This window comes from Polypterus senegalus, chromosome 14, assembly GCF_016835505.1.
Source record: "Polypterus senegalus isolate Bchr_013 chromosome 14, ASM1683550v1, whole genome shotgun sequence".
Classification (NCBI taxonomy): domain Eukaryota; kingdom Metazoa; phylum Chordata; class Cladistia; order Polypteriformes; family Polypteridae; genus Polypterus; species Polypterus senegalus.
Window position 1 is genome coordinate 29473946 of NC_053167.1, and position 21177 is coordinate 29495122.

Below are 21177 nucleotides of genomic sequence, written 5' to 3' on the forward strand. Positions count from 1 at the left end.
GTACTTGTCAATACTGGGTTGTGGAATTTACAATAGAATTGCATCTGGGTTTCTGCATATGTCAAATTATGAAGTGAGAGGAGAGGTTCGGGGCACGCGCTAATACAGCGCACTGTCGCACCCACCACATGACATACCAACTCAGGACCCAAGTGCAGCTCAGCACCACACTAGTTCAGATGGAATGTGTGTTTTTTTTTTTTTTAATGGTGAAGCAGATATTAATTTCCCATTTTAGACTGGGATATGTACTAAATGGGACTTAATAAAAGAGATGGTATATGGAGACCACCATCCATTATCCAACCCGCTATTTCCCAACTACAGGGTCACGGGGGTCTGCTGTAGCCAATCCCAGGGCGCAAGACGGGAAACAAATCCCCGGGCAGGGGGCCAACCCACCACAGGGCACACACACACACTAGGGGCAATTTAAGATCGCCAATGCACCTAACCTGCATGTCTTTGGTCAGCGTGAGGAAACCGGAGCACCCTGAGAAAACCCACGCAGACAGAGGGAGAACAAGCAAACACCACACAGGGAGGACCAGGAAAGCCAATTCAGGTCTCCTTGCTGCAAGGCAGCAGTGTTACCACTGCGGCACCGTGGCATCCTGGAGGAGACCAGCAATGATCAAATAAAAAAATGGAGCAAAATCAGAATTTAATAAACACGGTTCTGGGAACAAGCAAAATGTCAAATGTGCATCTGGAAAAATGTGTATAATGAAAAGTAAAAACACCATTGGCCAGCAGCTCTTCAACTTTTAAACACTCAGTAATACAGTATAAGAGATCTGACAAACAAGAGGATACCATTCCATCCATCAAGCTGATTAGCTAATAGCTACGTTGTCCTTCTATTTGCTCAGATTGTTTTTAGGTTTCTGATGCAAATCATGACTTGAGTTGGCAGTTTGTTACAGAATCCCACAACCCTCCCAACTTCTATTTTTAAACTGTTTAATTTCCATTATGTGCCCTTAAGTGATTCACTGTTTAACTGAAAAACTCCTGAATAATCAGTTTTATGGATACCTTTGAAGATTTTTTATTTGTGTTAGGTCTCCTGCAGGCTCCTCTACTAAACAGGTTTGTCTCTCGGAGTAAGACATGTCCTTCAGCCCAGGGGTTTACATGGTTGCTCTTCCCTGCACAGCTTCTAGTAAATACTCAATGTTTTATTTCTCTGAATTTTCAGTTTTCACACAAAGAGCCTGCCTGCAAACCAGGGATTTTGAGACAGAAACAGCAGCAATCCCCTAAACTTTTTCCTCGGTGGGTTGAGACATCATATTATGCAACAGCAGACTCCCTGTCCCTCTATCGCCGTTAGTCTTTGTCCTCCACCCAGGAGACAGTGCTTTTGTAGTGTGGTGACCAGAGCTGCACACATTAATCCAGGTGACATTTTCCTAGTACATCAAAATAATTAGCATAATGTACTTCTGTTTATATTCACAGTTTTTATTGTACAAAAGACCTTTTGGAAGCTGTAAATAAGTGGTATCCAACTGAGATTCTTAAGTATCGCAATGGTTTTCGTTCTAGGCATTTCTTTAATTAGTAACTAAATAGTATTGCTGCTAATGGTACATGCTTCTTTTGCCTTAATTGTAATAGCCTTGCTTTTTAAGTTTCAGAACATGTAATTATTTTTTAATCAGGAACTAAGACAATAGGATGCAAAGTGAATCAAATAATGACCAACTAACTTGAGTGGTTCTAGGCAGCCACCACTTTCATTCTAACTGTTTTCTTAATTAGAACTTTGGTTATTAATGATGCTCTTATGTAATATTTTGGCAAACCATAGATTTCTAAAATGATTTCTTTTTTTCTGACAGCACCATCCAACATTTTGTGAACTACAATAGATCCATATTTCTCAGACCTATTTTCTTTTCAATTATTTTCTTGTAACAGGCATGGTATAATGGACACAAACATGTAAATGGGATCAAATTAGCTCATCGAATAAGCCACACCATTATTGTTTGGTTCCTGGTTTTGGTTAAAAGAAACAACAAAATGTACAGAATAGTTAAGAATGCAAGTCACTTAAGATTAAGGCTAGGTAAGTCTGTTCCATTAACCGCAGCAATTGGTTAATAGTTTAAAAAAAAACAAAAAAAAACACTGGAATGAAAATCTATAGGCACTGTTTCCCTACAGGGCCTATGCCTGACACCCCTGCTCTAAGATAAACTGACCTAAAAAAGAAAAAGATACAGATACTGACACCCTGTCCAAGGCTGGTTCTCTTCCTGTGCCCAGTGCTGTTGACCATGACCTGATTAAACATATTAACCAATGGATAGATGAAGTCACTGAATGTATGGAGTGGGTGACCGTGACCCTCATGATAACTTAATATGAAGAGACATTTATTCAGATGCAATAAAAGAAATTGAAACTGAAATTTTACAATTGATAATTAACATTTCCTAACCATTTTATGCAAGAGGCTGTGCATACAAATGCAGTGTTGGCACAATGAAATGTAGAAATTCATGAGGATTTCTGAATATTCAGTACTTTAAATGTGCTTACAGGAAAATAAGTCAAATAACTAGCCTAGTAATCCCCAAAAGATAAAGGCACTTGCAGACAAGGGGCCTCATGTATAACCCTATGCGTAGAATTCACACTAAACCATGGTTTTCAGACAAAACTGGAAATGTGTGTACGTACAAAAAATTCAGATACATACAACTGTGCATAAGCAAAACTCTATGCACTTTGCCTTTATAAATCCCAAATAACATGAATTTTTAATGCACAAGCACGTGTCTACATCCCTGACTCCTCCCTAAATTTTGCATATTTTGATTTTTCAAATTAATATAAATATCCCCCTGCGTTCAGTGTTTTGCAATTGGATTTGGAAAAAAGATTAATCTCAGCAAATGTGGAGGCAAGGAAAAACATACTATTTGTTGGCTTAAGCAGTGGTATGAGCAACAAAAGGAAAGTGATGGAGAGATACAGCATGGCAGAGACACTTGAAATTTTAAGTTCAGAAAGTCGCTCTGTGCCCAAAATAAAATAGAAGTGGTCAGATATCAAAATCGCTGTGAAAAGGCGAGTTGCAGCCCACCACCTGTTTATTCTTTTAGACAATATTACAAAGCTGACCCCCATGCCGAGGTAATGGTGCTGCTGTGTCCAGCACATCTCGGGCCGCTGGCTGTGCACACACCTATGCCTCAGAAACTGCTGGGCGACCATCTGGCTGTGTGTACTGACGGACGCTATTCTGGAGTCACAAGATGCTATAGTGGATGCTGTAAGAGATGTTGCCAATTAACTATAAGGGTTATACTACTGTATGTGATATTGACCACAAATTAAATGAACTGGTTAAAAAATACATTCTGCTAATTACATTCAACCACAGTGTAAGGAAATTTTATACATATGGATGACAAGTGGATGATACCATCTCATAGGGTTGACATGGCACAACTCAGTGATGTTTGTGAAATACCCGATCGTCAGCAAGTTTACACTGAAAAGCTCCTATGGTCGGACCTTGCAAAAAAGCAAGTACAGCACAATTCCTCAAAGTATGCATTTGTGAAGCCAGCACCATTTCAACACACAGCTTGTGTGTTAGTTAATGTATTACCTTCCAGAGTTTCTCACTATTACAGGGCATGTTCACCAATTTTCGTTTTTGTTTTATGTCCATTATTTTTCTCAACTTCATCAAGGCATTTTACATTTTTTCCATGAAACTTGACATTTAATCAATGGGCTAGTAAGGATATTAAAAAAAGTACCAATTATTGGGGATCATCATCTCACAGTTACCTCACCGTGCCTAAATCCAAACCTGGTCACAGCCTGTGTGGAGTTTACAATTTCTCCATATGCCTATGTAAATTGTTCCTCTAGGTACAGTATTACAGTTTTAATGGTCAACCCAAATGCTTGCAATCTGGGTTAACTGGCAACAGTAAATGTAACAGGCAGCAGTGGGGAAATAAGAATGATTTTGAATATGACCTGGAAAAGAACTAGGTTGGGCATCCAATGCTGAAAATAAATGGATTCTGAAAAGGTATTGATAGATGTTTTGTATGTTTACTAGTATCAGCAGAAAGTTTCTTTTTATTGTTACTTAAATTTGTACCCCGATAGTCAACACATGACATATCAACAGATGCTGTACATGCTTCTATAAATACATAATATAAATACATTCTATAAACACAATCTAAATACAACAGACATAAATAGATACTGTAGATAGATAGTACTTTATTTGACCCATCCAGTCTTTTGTATTATTTTAATTCTTACATTTGTTGATTTATTTTCAAACCCAGTATGCAAGTTACATGGAAATTAATATTTTTATCTTTGTTTTCAAATTTTTATCATTATTTGAATTCTATTTTTTGGTGCTGTAATGTTTTATGAAGTGTGCATCACTGTGTAGTAATCAATTACACCACTTGCATTGCACTGTAGTAATGTAAAGAATCCAAAAATCACAAAATGGTGATAACAATTAAACAAAGTTGTACTGAAAAAACAACACATATTGTTAAAAAATATCAAAAAAATTAATAAACCCTCTTAAATCACGAAAATAGAAGCAGAAGTAGAAAATAGAAGTAGAAGCAGGCATGGAAGTTTGTTTGTAAACCCCAATTGTATGGGGGGCAGATTGAACATATGGGTTGGTGCAAGGAATGCCTAGACAGTATCCTATAAATAACACTATTTATTTATTTATTTGTTATTTGTTGTGACCTGTTTGTAGCCAATGCAAAATTCAACCAAAATGATGGTCTCAAGTTTACCTGGCAGTGGTCTGAGCACGGAATAGACACTGGATAATCAAACTGTCATGGGAATGCTTTGATGCACCCTCTGCCTGAGAAGAACCTCTGAAAAAACTTCAGACACATCACATGGGGTCTGACTAGTGTCCTAAGGTCTCAGTAGTAGAGGCATGTCCAAATGACTGTAGTGAAAACTGTTTGACATCACAGACACGATATAAGGATGTTTTGGAAGAAACTGACATTTTTAAAAAAAAGGTCTTTCACAGGTTGGAGAGATACAGTATTAGATGCAGTAATGGCCCAAATGAAGGCCTGGTTATTAGAGTAATTTAGGCTGGCCATTGTAAAAATCTAAGCAAACTACCTATGATAAAATTACTTTATGACACCTTTATCACCCTAGGAGTGTACTGCATTATTGCAGTTTACTTGCAGTTTTTATTTTTCCTTAATGTAGTAAGCATCTTCAGGTATATATAGTCTGCAAGAGACTATTTATTACTTGTTAATGAGCAGTCTGTTTTTTAATTATTCCTTTCTTACTGAATGCAGTACTTATGGAGCCTTGCATTTATCTGAAACTAGGCAGAAAAAATGGCTGTCAAAGAATTAAATTTTTTTTCTAACAGATGACATTTTTGTTTATTTGTTATAAACAGTCTGCAGATTTAAACTGCTAATGCTAGGAGTTCTTACATGATTAAAATGATTGAATGACCATCAAATGGCTCACATCCATTCCAACAAAGGTGTTATTCCTAAAACACTAGACTGCTTGTCTCACATCATCATGAAAAACATGCAATTCTCTAACCTTCACACTACTCTAAAAACCCCAACATCCTTCCACAAATGCTCACGTAGCTTTTCTGGAATTTTCTACCTATGTACTTTGAATGCATCATTCACATTCAAATCATGCCAACAAGTGCACCATGTCATAAACTGTTCTATAACTGATCATTTTGTACATACTGTATTGAACCCAGCTTCTGCTCTTCTGTCAACTTGTGTGTTAATGTACTGTACACTTACTTTAAGCTCTTTGTACACATTTAGTTTTTAGGCTCTTCCAAGTTTATTTTGATATAGTTTATCATGAATTAAATGATTTTATGCTTTGTCTTGTTGTTGTTAGACAAATTTGTAGGTTTCGTTAAAGACAAAAAATAAAAAATTGTGATTACGTGCTCTCTTTACACGTTCCGGCAAGCCTTCCAATGATTCTGAGGAAACAGGAGAGATTTGCCCCAGTGTCTTCTTAATAATGTTGGGCAAATGTTAGAAAGGGGAGGGTGCTCTTTTAGGAACTTTTTAAAATTTTGGATACATTCTGTCCAGAGGAGACAGGAACAAAAGAATATAATGAGACGATGTGCATTTCTATGATTGAGATTGAGACTTTTTACAGTAGCAAGTGTGTGGAATTGAATAATACATGTTCAGAAATAGGAAAGGTCTAAACTATTGCTGGGATGTCTTGGTTAATACACCTCTTCAATGTTTCATGGAATGCAGTTACAGCAACTCTGGAGTGAATTGTTTACTATAACATTTTAGCATTATAGTCTCTTAAGTTCCCAGTGCCCTTCAACTGCTTCATGTTGGTACCTTTCCAATGTGCAGCTGTTGTACTTTGATAAGTGCCAAAAGACTATCATATAACTAAGCCTATGATTGTCTTTAAGTTTCTTATATCCTATACATGGTTTGCTCATATACGACTCCCACGCATTTATTAGCTACATGTTAATGAAACATTTATGTAGTCATTACACCTTATAAAAACCTGTGTGTAATAAAGAAAACTACGACAGCTGCATTTGTTGCATAGACTAGGTATGGTCTGTATGCAATATTTCCTTGATATTTCCTAGCTAAATAAAATATTTTGATACATTGCTGAAGTCTGACAAACCTTCATGAACAATATATAAACCAGAGTATTTCACTAACACAATGTCTTTATTTTTAAAAATGGATGTGTTCATCTATAGAGTAGTGAGAATATTTGCCAGTTTTGTCAACTTATACACCGTGAACACACAAAAAGTATATGATTATATTATCAGATATCTTGTGGGAGGTAATGTAAAATAATATTGTTCCAGGAACTGTATTTGTATTTTTATTGGTGCATGGATATATTTAAAGTTAGCATTGGTGTAAAGGACCTGTCCATGAAAGTACAATATGTTTGCAATAGAAATGGACAAGGTATCAATGAGACTTAAATAGACTTCAGTTGAGGAACATGAACATTATATTTTTGCTGTATGAAAAAAAGGGTGGTACAGCAGGAACAACAGTCAAAAAAATTTATTTTCTTCACTTTTAGTGGTCTTATCACTGTCAGCAATACAGTAATTACTACATTTGTACCAGTTTCTCAAAACTAGCTTGGGGGAGCACTAATAAACCTAGAATTCTTAAATTATGCAGTACAGAATATAAAGAAAATATACTGTATTTGAAAGTTTTGTTAACACTAAAGAAACCCAGGTGGGTTCTTAGCTTACTTTAAAGGTATTAAAAAAATTTTCTGCTCTTATTAATTGCAAAAATGTAGCGATTTTAATTTAAAACAAAAAGCTCTCTATTTGAACATCATTAACAATTCTGTTGCAAAATTTAAGACAATAAGAATGTAATTATTTTATGACCTTAGTACACAAAAAGTAATGGCAGCAGATCAAATCCATCCTCCAAAGTGTAGTTTGTTAGGAAGATAGACTCTGGTAAGATAATCTGGTGCTAAAGCTGTCAGGGACTGAATTTCTGCCTTCATCTTACCATTTCTTATTATATCAATCTGTCAATAAAAAGAAAATCTAAAGTAACAAATGAAATGTACCAAGACCAAATCATAAATTATCATTTTGTATATTCAGTATATTTCTATGTTTAAGATTTTCCCAGTTACATTTAAATCTAGCCACATCCACAAGATAGGATATAATATATAAAAAAAAAATATATATATAACTTTTTGATACAGATATCTTACCTCTCTTTGCCAAAGTGGCTGGCTCATAATGTAGGGGCTCTTCTGCATACTGGCAAGTTTGTTGTAATCGGTCTTTGTAAGTGGGATTAAGGCATCTTTTGGTATGATAAGTCTGTAACAAATTATTTACTATGTGTTTAGCTGAAACACACACAAAAAAAAACTTATTGATAGTCTCTTCAGTTCAGTTTCCTTAAAGAACAACATATTTAGGAAGCCCTGTATAAAGCACTGGGTGCTGCTTGATTTTCTTTTTCTAGTGATTTTTTTTTTTAAATCTTAAATTTAACAAGATGAAAACAAGTGAATAGTTACAGCTCAAAGTTGATCTACACCCAGATAACTAGTATTAATTTTTTACTTTCTGGACTAAGACCTTTGTGTACTAATGCATTACCTAAAACTACATGTGACAATATTAAAGAATGATTATGCCAACCTTTCAAGATCTGATGGAAGAAGGCCCAACCACATAATAGATGGAACAGTAAGACGATGACCTTGAAATGACATGGACTTTCAAAAGATAACATTTATGTTAACACAGATGTAATCTAAAAACATTTCCTATGCATATATGAACTCACTATATAACGTTCACAACAGTAAAAACATCATTTTAAAAAGTGGCAATACTGAAAAGCTCACAAATGGCCACTCTTCAAATTTTATCATTTAAAAATGTGTTCAGTAAATATAAAACTCATGTATATAGTTTCTATCTTACTGTACTATATATTTTAGCCTCTGTATGTACAATAAATTCAGTAGTTCAGTATTTGTATTTAATTACATATACTACAACTTCTTTATAGTTATTCAGCAAACAGACATCATGAAAAATTAATAAAATATTCTCCTTACCATAGATCCATACTTGTAAATACAAATAATTTCAATGCCTAAAAAAATAAACAATTTTATATATTCACTTATAGGTAGGTATACTATAAATTAAGTGAATGTGGTAAAAAAAAATTCATATACAAGTGTGAGTGGAAAAAAGGCAATTAAAAATAAATTTAAACATGAATCTACAAAATATAAAAACACATGGTCTGGAGAAAATAATAAAAACACTTAACTATAAATTAATACCATGGATCTAAAGAGGAGTACAGTGGCCCTTTGCCTTCACAATGGCTTCAGTGCTTCTTGAAATGATGTCATACTGTACAAGTCCTGAACTGGGTATGGTGGGATGCTTCATCATTCTTTGAACTCTAGACCTCCCCGCAATAGTTGAATGATGTTTGGCAATAGACGGTCTTTGACTTTGCTCTAGTGTTCTAGAAACCAATGTTGAATTATTCAGTAGTCTTTATGGGGCATTGTCATGTAACTGGGGAATAACATGAAGAACATAGTGTTGGCCTCCTGTTGTGCACTTGGTCTTGTCAAACAGCCTAATATTCTTTGGCCATTATATAACCATGAAAAACAATCTTTCAACCTAGTGTGTCCCATGATAGCTCTCAACCAATATCACTGTGGGTGAAAGATGACAGGCCATATTATTTTTTCTCATTGGTCAGTAGTCTTTGAATTGTAAAATTTTATAGGATTAAATTGTGCAAGTTGCATTTAGCAACTATCCTGTGCAGTATCTAGTCAGTTAGCTTCAATTTTTGAGCAAAACTTCTCGTTGCCAAAACCATTTCTTTGTGTTTTATATATACGCTGTTATTTTTTAGATGGCTCTGATAGGCTAAATAATTTTTACACATTTTTGGACTGAATTTAGACCTCTTTTAAAGTTCATAAATATTGTTAATAAGTGGAAGTGATTAACCGCCGGGCCATGGGGTGGCGGGGTGCCCTAAACCGGTTTCTGTTAATTCTGCAGATCAAATACGGGAAAACCTGCCTAATTCGACGTCACTTCCGGTCTCGGCTCCGAGACTGACGTCACTTCTGGGTTACAGACTATAAATCCTCCATCTTGCCAAACCATGGGCAGTTTATTTTGGGAACTCAAACCAGCAACACCAATTGTGCTCTCTAAATCCTTTTGCAGCTAGGAACAATACACGGGTGGCTGCCCCAAACCTTCTTTTAGTGTGTTGAGACTCATTTCACAAGGTACAAATACTGAGAATTTACACTGTAGCATTGCTGATATAATACTTTTAAAAGAAACTATATCACATCAGGTGATGTTTATGAATGATAAACCATACATCTATTCCTAAAACTGGCTTCATTCCTTCATACAGTGTATGTAATCACAGTGTAATGTGAAGATTGACTATTTCTGGAGAAAGCAAGTGGAAGACAGGAACCATCAAAGGATAGATTGCCAGTCCGTTCCTGGACATATTCATGAATAGGATTAACATGTGTTTGTATTTAAGAATTGAGAAGTAAAACTAAAGTACTAGAAAACAATGCAAACAAGAGAACATTCAAGCCCCATGAAAACAGTAAAAGTTGTGGAAACCAAACCTTGATCTTTAGTATTGTACAGCAGTGCTAAACACAACATTACTACAACATCTATAATTGTAAATTAAAAATAACTAAACATAGAAAAACTTCTGAGCTAGAAAATGTAAAGTCAAATTCAGTATTGCAATATTGTCATCAAAGTGTTATTTTCAGTGTTGTTCTTTAAACTAAAAAAAAAAGCTAATATTTTAGCAAGACTTTGAAGAATATATAAGCAAGATATGCTTAAAAGTAGAATGAATACCATAAGGGTCTGCATCAACAAGTGCAAACACTGGAATCTGTAGGAATTCCCAAAGTTTTCTAACCATCAGACGAGTGTTTAGGTCAGGAAATCCTTTTCCCTACAATAAAAACAAACTAGTAGCTCAAGAGATACATTTTATGAAAGATATTTATAACTACATAAATACACTCTAATTTTAATGCTGCTTTTTTACATTCTAATTTTAATACTGCATTTTCAAGTAACAAGTTCTATGATCTAATTATGTAAAAATTTGCACTGGAACTTGAAAGTCTGTAGTTCCTGCCCCTTGCAAAGATACTTTACCTGACTATTTTCTAAATGAATAAATATGTAATCATGAAAAAAAAAAAAAAAAGGAACTGTAATGTGCATGGAAAATCCTATTTGGTAAGGTGGTTGTGGTGGTATGTTTGTCTAAAAAATACTTGTTTATAGAATTTATTTTAGAATTGTATGCTGAAAATCTAAAAAACAGGGCCCAACTGCATGAAGGATACATAACTTAAGTAAATAAATATGGCAACTTTAACGGAATATAGGCTTTATCTTTTTATATTGTAGTTTACACCATAATAATGTAGATCTTAGTACATGAGTAGTATTGTGTAAAATCTCTTAATTTTATAAGTTATACCCTTTTTCTGTCTCCCTCTGAAACTGTATTTTATTTATGACTTATCGATTTCTCAGCTTTTGTGCCTTATAAAACTTACTGTAATTATAATACAGTGAGCCGATTCTCCAAGAAAGTTATCATCCAAGAGTCTCTGAAAAGTAGCATCCTTTTCCACGATCAGTAAATATTGAGCAGAGGAGGATATATCTAACCTGTTCAGGTAAATTTTGCATATTATCACGGACTTAATTTATGCATCAGAAAATAGTATTACACCAACAGTAGTAGGATGTAGTACTATGTTAGCCATTGTGGATGCAATGGGAAGTCAAGCAAATTAACACATTTTATTGTCTTAACTTTTTATGTTAGTCAATAAAAGGTGTACTTTTGCTTAACTTTTTATTAAACCAACATTAATTAATATCATTCTAAGAATGTCAAAAGCAGAAATCTGCAACCTGGGCAGTGAATTATTATATTTTCATCATAAGAGTTTTAAAAAGGAGCAAAGAAAAACAAATATAGTACTTGTTTACTTAAAATTTTGGTACTGTACATAATGAAAGGATACATTTAATTCCTTGAACACTAGATGGCACCAGGACTGCCTAAACAGACAAGAATAATAGATAGACTTTAACCAAAAGAGGTCTGCCTTCCAAAACAAGTGAAATTAATTTTACCAGTTTTCAGATGTTATTGCTTAGGCATTACATTACTCAAAATCTTGCTGTACAACAATCAAATTACATAAACAAAGACAAAAAATGACAGATTAGTTTAATTAAATCAATATAAAAAATAATCATAAACATCAATAATAAATAAAGTCAGCCTTAGGGATAATACATTTCAAAATAAACCATGGCCTTCCTTATAAAGCTGGTTAGAAAATAAAACTCCACAATAAAAAAAAAAAAAAAAAAAAGTAACTAACATTTTCTGACTACACTGTTAAGTTTTAGTAAGATTGTGGGTTATAGTTTTACTGTCAGGACTAGGTTACATATTTTGTGAATTCCTGTGAAGACAGAAGTAGAACTGTAAAGTATTCACTACAAGATAAGTTGTTCGCCAGTAAACAGCTGGCAGAAGCTTTCATGAGAGGAGATGAATTATCATTCCCAAACTGACACCAGCAATAAATGGGACAAGGACCTATGCCAAGAAAGTGGGTAGCACTGACATTTTTTAGAAAGGAAACGCATATTACGACTCTAGATGCTGTTTTAGCAAATCTTTTACAACTGGGTGGGGAGACTAAACTAAGAAAATGACTACAATGAAGTACATATAAGATAGGGCAATATTATTTTCAATACAGTATTTTCATACTGTAAACAAGCTCCCTTTTCCAAGATTAGGCACCTAAAACATTGGGTTGCTTTGTTATACTACTCAGATTTTTGATTTAAGACTGCTAGGGCATTTTCCATGTGTTCCAGGGTACTTGCTCTAATGAAGCAACTGTGTTTGTTCACAGTTTTTGACAGAGAAGAAATTGGGGTGTAGCAAACGACTGGATGGATTATGATGAATATACATGTTACACATATTTTTATCCTCATACAACTAACTTCTCACTTCCTGTTTATGATAATTGCAATGTCCATTGCATGAGGAGGTGATGAGGAGAAACATCTATACATATTTGTGGAAGAGTTGCACAAAAGACTTAACAAATGATATGTATTTAAACATCCAGGCAATTGAAAATGGTTTTACATGTGCTCTCTTTAGCATCTAGCATGAGCGGAGTTTTCGGCACCCCCATGACCAGCATCTGTGGCTATTTTTGCAAATGTCAAAACTGTCATTTTGATGATAGTCAGCTAAGAAAGTTGTTTCAGAAGACAAAATGGGCAAATTATCTGTGATAAGAAAAGAAGTTTAATAAACCACAAGAAGAATTCCTGCTGCTCTAGACCTGTATAAACCAGGTAAAAGCAGCTTTTGTGTCTCAGGGTTACCAGAGTTTATCTCACTGATGATATAAACACTATGGTTCACTAAGAAAAACTGCCAGAGAGTACTCAGGAAAAAAATCTTCAAGAAAAAGAATGGGAATCCACAAATGTGTTTGTCATATTTTTTTGCTAAACATCATTCACTAAGGCCACATCATACAGGCAACTGGCACAATCTCTGACACTTTGAGATTCATTTGTATAAGTTTATATACAAGGCAATTACAGGGCAGCTTCAAAACATAATTAAGCATGTTAATTATTCCTGTAACAAATAGACAGTAGACATTAAGATGTCAGTATTTTACTTAACTTTGTGTCTTACAACTGAGATTTGTAAAAAGTAAATTTAGGCATGCTGCCTCTTCCTTATTGAACTAATTTCAAAAGGTCAGAAATGTAAGTTATTTTCAAATTTTTGTTACTATTTTGACATTATGGCAGTGTTTCCCAAACTCGGTCCTGGGGGCCCACTGTGGCTGCAGGTTTTTGTTCCAACCAGCTTCTGTTTTTAATTGAACTCCTGGGCTAATTAAATGAACTGTTATTTCCCAAGTTCTGTGTTTAGGGGACAATAAAGGAATTAGAAAACTAGTTTCTATATTGTTTGCTAAAAAAAAAAAAATATTAAAATGCACCAAGCAGTTATATAGAAATAATATATTTTTTTCTTTTTAACATTATTTTCATCTTGATTTTCATTCTACTTTTCAAGGTGTTCTAATTGTTTAATTAATCCATTATTTACTAATTAGTGGGTCTGACGCTAAAGTAGTTTCAGCCTTTGATTATTCTGTGCTGTTTGCCTGTGTATCTGCTCATTTTTAATTGTCATAAATAAGATGCAACGAAAGGGGAAGACTGCACAGAGAAAGGGAAAAATATAATGAAATCAACAAAAGAGTTAAGCATTTAAATTTATAGAAAAAGCAGAAGTATTTGTAAATGTCTTAAAAATGTAAAATTCATGCTGCCATGCTTTTTTCTGAATGTCGAATAAGAGAAAAAAATACCAGCTAATTAAATGAGCGCAGTGTTATCAAGTGTTGTCACTGATTAGGAATCTGGTTGGAACAAAAACCTGCAGCCACAGTGGGTCCCAAGGACTGAGTCTGGGAAACACTGCATTATGGAATTGATTGTTAATATCATGCATTTTATGTTGCTTGTATACATTTATGTGCCATGGTAACAATGTGTATTTTTCTGTGATACATGGGGCTCAGTTAAAGAACAGATGTAATACTCTGCTGTTTAAATAAGTCCTAATTTCAACATGTTTACATCAGTTTAGGGCTGTGAAGTATGGTGCCTATAATGTAGCATTGAGCTTAGGAGAGGAACCTACCCTTGATGTTACAGGTGATTAAAGAGTGCAATCGTTTACATGTGGCCAATTTCCTATAAAGTTTTCGGTTACCTCAACACAAATGTGAATGTTAAACTGGAGCACCTACAGAAAAATTCAAATGAAAATTTTAATTTTTCTGACTGAAAGAGGTAAACAATTATCCCACTCTCCAAGTAATTACAGCTATGGGAAAAGCATTGTGTGTATTGTGTATACTAAAAACATTGGACTTAAACATGCGAGAGAGATAAATCACTGCAAGACTGTAGCAATAATCATGTCATATCTTATTTTCTAACCTGCTTCATCCAGACCAGGGTCACAGGTTGGAGTCTACTCCAGCTAGCACAGGGCACAAGGCAGTAACAAACTCTGGACAAGGCATCAGTCCATCACAGGATGTACACACACACGCCAATTTAGCATGCCCATTTTGCATAATCTACATTTCTTTGTTGGAAACCCACACAGAAACAGGGAAAGCATGTAAACTCCACACAGGGAGGACTTGGGACATGAACCCTTATCTCATTATTGCAAGGTAACAGTGCTAGCTGTACCAACGTGTAGCAATAATCACATAGGGTAAATCAAATAATTATGCGATAATAATTTCTTAAATTTTTTAGACAGCACTAGAAAGGTAGTGGCTTTATGAATATAAACTACAAAAACACAACTTATTAATGGATTATAATACATAATGCACAATTATGCAGAAAATAAAATATTTAAATGTTGAAAAGGAATACTCTTATAATGGATTGGTGGCTCTGGCTTAAAAATTTGGGATAACAATTCAAAGGTTGTTGGTTGAATTCTGGTAGTGACAGAAGGAAAGCTTCTCTGTTGGGTCCTTAAGGCCCTTTTCCTGAAGTTGCTGTAGGCGTGCTGTACAAATACCTGACCACAAAACTGTGTGTCTCTGGAGAGTAAGTTGGGGTGTGTGAAAAATTACAAATTCCTAATACAGGAAATTGTATATGGCGAATGCCACCCAGGTTTTATAATGAGTATGCAAATGTTCATTTGACATTACCTTAGAAAATCGTTTCAGAATCCACAAATACGTAAGGGACACACAATCTACCCTGCTATCCATGACCTTACCACAGCATGAAAGAAAACATTATAATTTACCCAATAACTTGGTAACTGCCTACAAACAATGTTAGTTTTGTATGAACAAACCTAATTGGAAATATCAAAACATAGAAACCATTTTATGCTCATATGAAATGTCATCCCAAATGTCATATTTCAGAGTTACATGATTAATAAAATAATTTCAGTACCACTTTCCCCAGTTTGCCTCTGTATTAAATGAATACATATTTCACTTATCACTAATATTAACACAAGTAATGGCTATGTGAATTTCAATAAAATGTTAATTTTTATTCATATCTTCTGTATTCACCAGTTTTGTCTGGCATTTCTTTCCCTTCGTTATATAATAGACTTCAGAATAGTATATAAGCTATATAAACTTGTGCAAAAAGTTCATTTAACTTCTACAGTCTAAAATTTTTACTTTAGTTATTAATTACTATGGTATTGTTTGTGGAATACATAATTTCAAATTCATATATGACTTAAAATAAGAACAGTTCATGCTTAATACAATTTTTTTTGCAATGTAAAAAATGTGAAGACCAGAAAAAGTTGTACCTAGTTATTTATACAAAAATAACTAAAGTTAAGTGTTCCTAGAATTAGCTTTGGTATAAATAAGTAGGAAGAATAACTCTAAAAAAAGAACAAAGGATAACTGGGTAATATTTAATAAGTTAAACTTTATAATGACTGTAAAAATTGTTAAAAACTAAAAAATTTAAATATTTATTTCGCTTATCATTTCCTACCATTGAATTTGATGCACAATTAACTCTGGTTCCATCTTCTTCTGTATAGCATAAATTCCCAGCAATTAGTCCTTTGGAGGTTGCAAGCTGTAAATATCATTAATACAAATGGTGGAATGACACTTATGATTTCTGGAATGTCTTTACTGAATTATTTAAGTGAGCAGAATGGCTAAAAATACAAATACTGCACATTAAAAACCAAGCACAATGTCATTTTTAGCGGTGTGAACAACAGTCTTAACTAGGTGAACATATAACTCTTGATTTAGAGGTGTGTACAGGAAGCAGTCAGCTTCTGTGGTGTGAAAGCTGTGCCTTACGGATAGGGAGTAGGGTAACATTTTGTTGTACCTACCAGACTGCATGAGTCATGTAGAATAAACAGATTTCACATGGTTATATCTGGAAAAATTCACAGTAAAAAAACGGGGCAAGCGGAGAAGGTTAAAAAAAAACAAAAATTGTCTGAAAACTTTGTTAGTTCTTCTGCTATACTGTATTTAATGGTAGATTTCTGAACATATTTAAAATGACATTACCATAACTTTTGGTTCAACCAACCCCAAAAACATACTTGCCCGTGACGTGCACTACATTCTACAAAGGAATTACTTGCCTTTATAAAATTAAAGAAATTACACCTTACCACAAAACACACAACTGTGAAATCATATTCATCAATGCAATAATGTACCAAGGTAATGCAATCCATCACCCCTGCAGAATGTATGCAATCAGGTGTTCTTGTGAAAGATAAATGTTAAAGTTATTGCTCTTTATCATGTTAAACATGGAAATATTAACATTTTACCCATTACATCATAGTCTTTCACAATTGTGAACAACATTTCCAGGATAATACTGTTCATTTTGCTTATTTCCCAATGTTTCACATAAAGATGCTACTAACAAGTTAACTTATGCAGATTTTATACATTTGTACTGTATATTTCCTACACTATTTAAAAATGTTGTGATCTGCAAAATACCATCAAAATCTACCACTAAATCTTTTTACTTTTAAGACATGAATTGTTGTTACAGTGGATATATTCCTTCAACTTAATCACTTAAAATATAGAAAATACCAAATTGGATGAAGCTCCGATCAGTTTTTTTAGGGCCAATACCTTATCACAGATTTCATGTAACAGAAATGACCAATTCTGATGCCAAAATTTTTTTCTTTATCTCTTAAAAAAAATTTTATACCAAAAGTTTCTTCATAATCAGACACATAGAAGCCTTATGTTCTATATTACAGTAATAATGTTGGTATTTTTATAAATAAACTATAAGTGTTAGGTTATTTTTTTATTAACAAAGTGAAATTCTGTAGGCATGTTGTTCAGTGGCCATAAAAATACTAAAATAAAAAAAAACAATACTTTTAAATATGTAGAATATTTATCCACAATACATATTGCCTAAAAGAAAATAAAATGCTTCTTGTAATTACTACAGTCATATTGTTTAGTTTCTTCTGTGATGTACTTATTTGAAACAAATTAATAAAAAAAATAAAGATAGGGTGAGAAGCTCAGTCATCCGGGAGTAGAGCCGCTGCTCCTCCGCATCGAGAGGAGTCAGATGAGGTGGCTTGGGCATCTGATCAGGATGCCTCCTGGACACCTCCCTGGTGAGGTGTTCCGGGCACGTCCAACCGGGAGGAGGCCCCGGGGAAGACCCAGGACACGCTGGAGGGACTATGTCTCCCGGCTGGCCTGGGAACGCCTTGGGATTCTCCCGAAGAGCTGGAAGAAGGGGCCGGGAGAGGGAAGTCTGGGCCTCTCTGCTTAAGCTGCTGCCCCCGCAACCCGACCTCGGATAAGCGGAGGAGGATGGATGGATAATAAAAAATAAAAAAAAGGTTTTTCTCCATTTATCTAACAAAATACATACATACATACATACAAATTAAGTCAAGTTGGGGAGCATGCACGTGCATTGCCACACCTACTACACAATGAAACAACTCAGGTTCCCAGTAGGCAACTGCCCAGGCAGACATGTGGTCCAGTCCCACCCTCCGAAAGTGACCCTCTATCTGCCGTAGCCAGATGTTATGTGGGCAACCCCTTGGCCTGGTCCAGCCACATGGGTCCCCAACAAAGAGGATCTTACAAGGTGGCTCACCCTCGGGGAAATGCACCACATGGCCGTAGTGCGGTAACTGATGCTCCCTCACAATGTGCAGGTAATGTGCCACATTCGGGACTCCATGAGCAACTGCTCATTCGATACAAAGTCAAACCAATGGTACCCAAGGATTTTCTGGAGAGACACAGTACCAAAGGAGACCAGTCCATGTCTCGCAACCATGTAGCAATACAGGAAGCACCAGGACCATGAAGACTTGGACCTTCATCCTTTTGCATAGATATCGGGAGTGCCACACACCCCTTTCCAGCAACCTCATGACCCCCCATGCTCTCCCAATCCGTCTACTGACTTCATAGGAAGAGTCACCAGAGACACGAATGTCACTGCCAAGGTAAGTAAACATCTTGAAATATACACACACACATATACAGTACATATATAAAAATACCCGTGCTTCTTTTATTAAGAAGAAAATTAAACCTTTTTAAACTGAGGGAAAATATACCAATAATTATTTGTTAAGGATCTCTTTGTATACCACATTTTGAGTTCGGCCCTCCGGTTGTAATATGACCAAGCTGTGTGCTGAGCTTACTCTTAAGCATGCAATGTACAGTTGGCCATGTGAAAAGCAATCTTGTCTCAAATCTCACAGCTTGGATTGCTGCTGTAATAATCGGTTTGAGTTTCATGGTTTGTTTCAATTACGACAGTATTTGTAGGACTTGTGTTGAAGTGACTTTCAGCATCTGTCAAGCGTTGTAAGTATACAACCAGTTTCATCGATAACTTCACATCCAGCTTTTGAGAGTTTAAACATTCATAAACATCAGTGCCCACTACTGAAATCGTCACCTGAAAACCTAAGATGTTTAAGAGGCATTGGCGGTTGTCCAAAGGTATAAAATATTTGGCCATTTCGGTACACTTGAAAGCGATAACCGAACAATTCAGCGGCAGCCATCAACTCACATGCAGATGCATACAGTAGGTGAAGGGCTTAAACATTTAACTCTTATAGTGCTCCTGTGTAGTATAATTATCTCCTGTACCATCAGTCCACTCCTTGAACCTGTCCCAGTCATTCAATACATAAGACACAATGTTCCTCCGGATATCAAGAGTGAGCCTGATATGGCCGTGCAATATGTACCAAAAAAATGGAAAAGGTAAGTGCCATCTCCGGCATGGAAACCACTCGGTAAGTGACAGTTGTTTGATCGATGGTGATCACCTCGATAGACATGTTAATGCGGGTACGGTTGGAATGATAAAGGAAATGGGTATCTGAACAATGTACAGTAAGTCTAAAATACCTACACAATAACTATAATCGTAATAAACGAACAATAAAACAGCGGAGAAGCCTTGGATTAAATAAAAAGGCTGTAGTTATCAGCATGCAGACGTGAATCCCGTGGCGAAGCAAGGAAGGGAATGTAGAGCGACGGACGGCCTTATATAGGAAGGCAGCCAACAACGTGGGAGGCGTTGGGATGGAGGTCCCAACGCCGCCTCACACAGTGACCGAGCTGCAGGCTATGGACGTATATATGTACGCAAGTAGGATTCAGTTAGCGTTGGGAACCCGCGTACCAAATTTCTTGAAGATGGGCCCATAAGTAACAAAGACTGTTGAAAAGTTCAATATGGCGGCCCACAGTGGCATCATACCACCGAAATAAGTACCAAATTTCAGCCTTCTATCTACATGGGAAGTTGGAGAATTAGTGACGTTTGGAAAATTAAATATGGCAGCCAACAGTGGCGTCATACCACCGAAATAAGTACGTACATCGGTTTTGGTTAGCGCAGGGAAGCCGCCTACCAAATTTCGTGAAGATGGGGCCATAAATAAGAAAGTTCAACATGGCGGACGTTGTCGACCATTATGATATACTAGCAAAATACACGCGCTTCGCAGTGGAGAAATAGTGTGAGTGGAGAAATAGTGTGTTGAAGAAGTAATGAAAAAGAAAAGGAAACATTTTGAAAATAACGTAACATGATTGTCAATGTAATTGTTTTGTCACTGTATACTTCCTGGTGTATATATATATATATATATATATATATATATATATATATATATACACACATACATATATACATATATATATACACATATATATATACATATATACATATATATATATATATATATATATATATATATATATATATATATATATATATATATATATATATATATATATATATATATATATATATATATATATATATATATATATATATACACATACATACACACACACATATACAGTCTTTGGGGCGAGAGCAACTGTTGCTGGGGGAGCCAGAATCCATGAAGGAAGAAAAATTAAAAACATTTGTACAAAATCTTAATTTATTTATCCATTCCTAAATAATTAAATGGGCAGGCTATTTCGTATCAGTGCAATACGCTGTTTGTCAACATGCACAAGGTTCGAGCCGCATGTAGACGGAGCTGGAGCATTTGTGCGGGAATGGAGTGAATAAACTGTGCGGGCCGTGCAGTATCGTACTTTGCCTTCAGTGTGCCATTACACTGCAGCTCAATCACCTCCATCTGAATCTGCACAGGTGTAGTTTCCACATCGACGGCAAATGGGTTGCGAAACAACTCAAAATTCTTTTTTTGTTCTTCAAAGTCACCAAGGAGCCATGCGAACTCAGTGCGCTCAGTTTATCAGCATAGTGCGTATTTGGGAACATCAGCAGCCGACTTGGTTCAACATTACTTGGCAACAGGGAAAGTGGGG

The 21177-nt window shown here is 35.3% G+C and overlaps 1 protein-coding gene across 1 annotated transcript in view; it reads right to left on the reverse strand.

Moving 5' to 3' along the window:
• Positions 1 to 6945: 6945 nt before the first annotated feature.
• Positions 6946 to 21177, reverse strand: part of spo11 (SPO11 initiator of meiotic double stranded breaks) — a 29926-nt gene continuing 15694 nt past the window's right edge. The window contains exons 6-13 of the mRNA XM_039735800.1: positions 16307 to 16393; positions 11695 to 11731; positions 11218 to 11327; positions 10499 to 10598; positions 8671 to 8708; positions 8246 to 8322; positions 7807 to 7918; positions 6946 to 7611 (exon numbers count right to left, since the gene is read on the reverse strand). Of these exons, the coding sequence (XP_039591734.1) occupies positions 7492 to 7611; positions 7807 to 7918; positions 8246 to 8322; positions 8671 to 8708; positions 10499 to 10598; positions 11218 to 11327; positions 11695 to 11731; positions 16307 to 16393 (681 nt within the window). The 3' untranslated portion in view covers positions 6946 to 7491. The remainder of the gene's footprint in view (positions 7612 to 7806; positions 7919 to 8245; positions 8323 to 8670; positions 8709 to 10498; positions 10599 to 11217; positions 11328 to 11694; positions 11732 to 16306; positions 16394 to 21177) is intronic.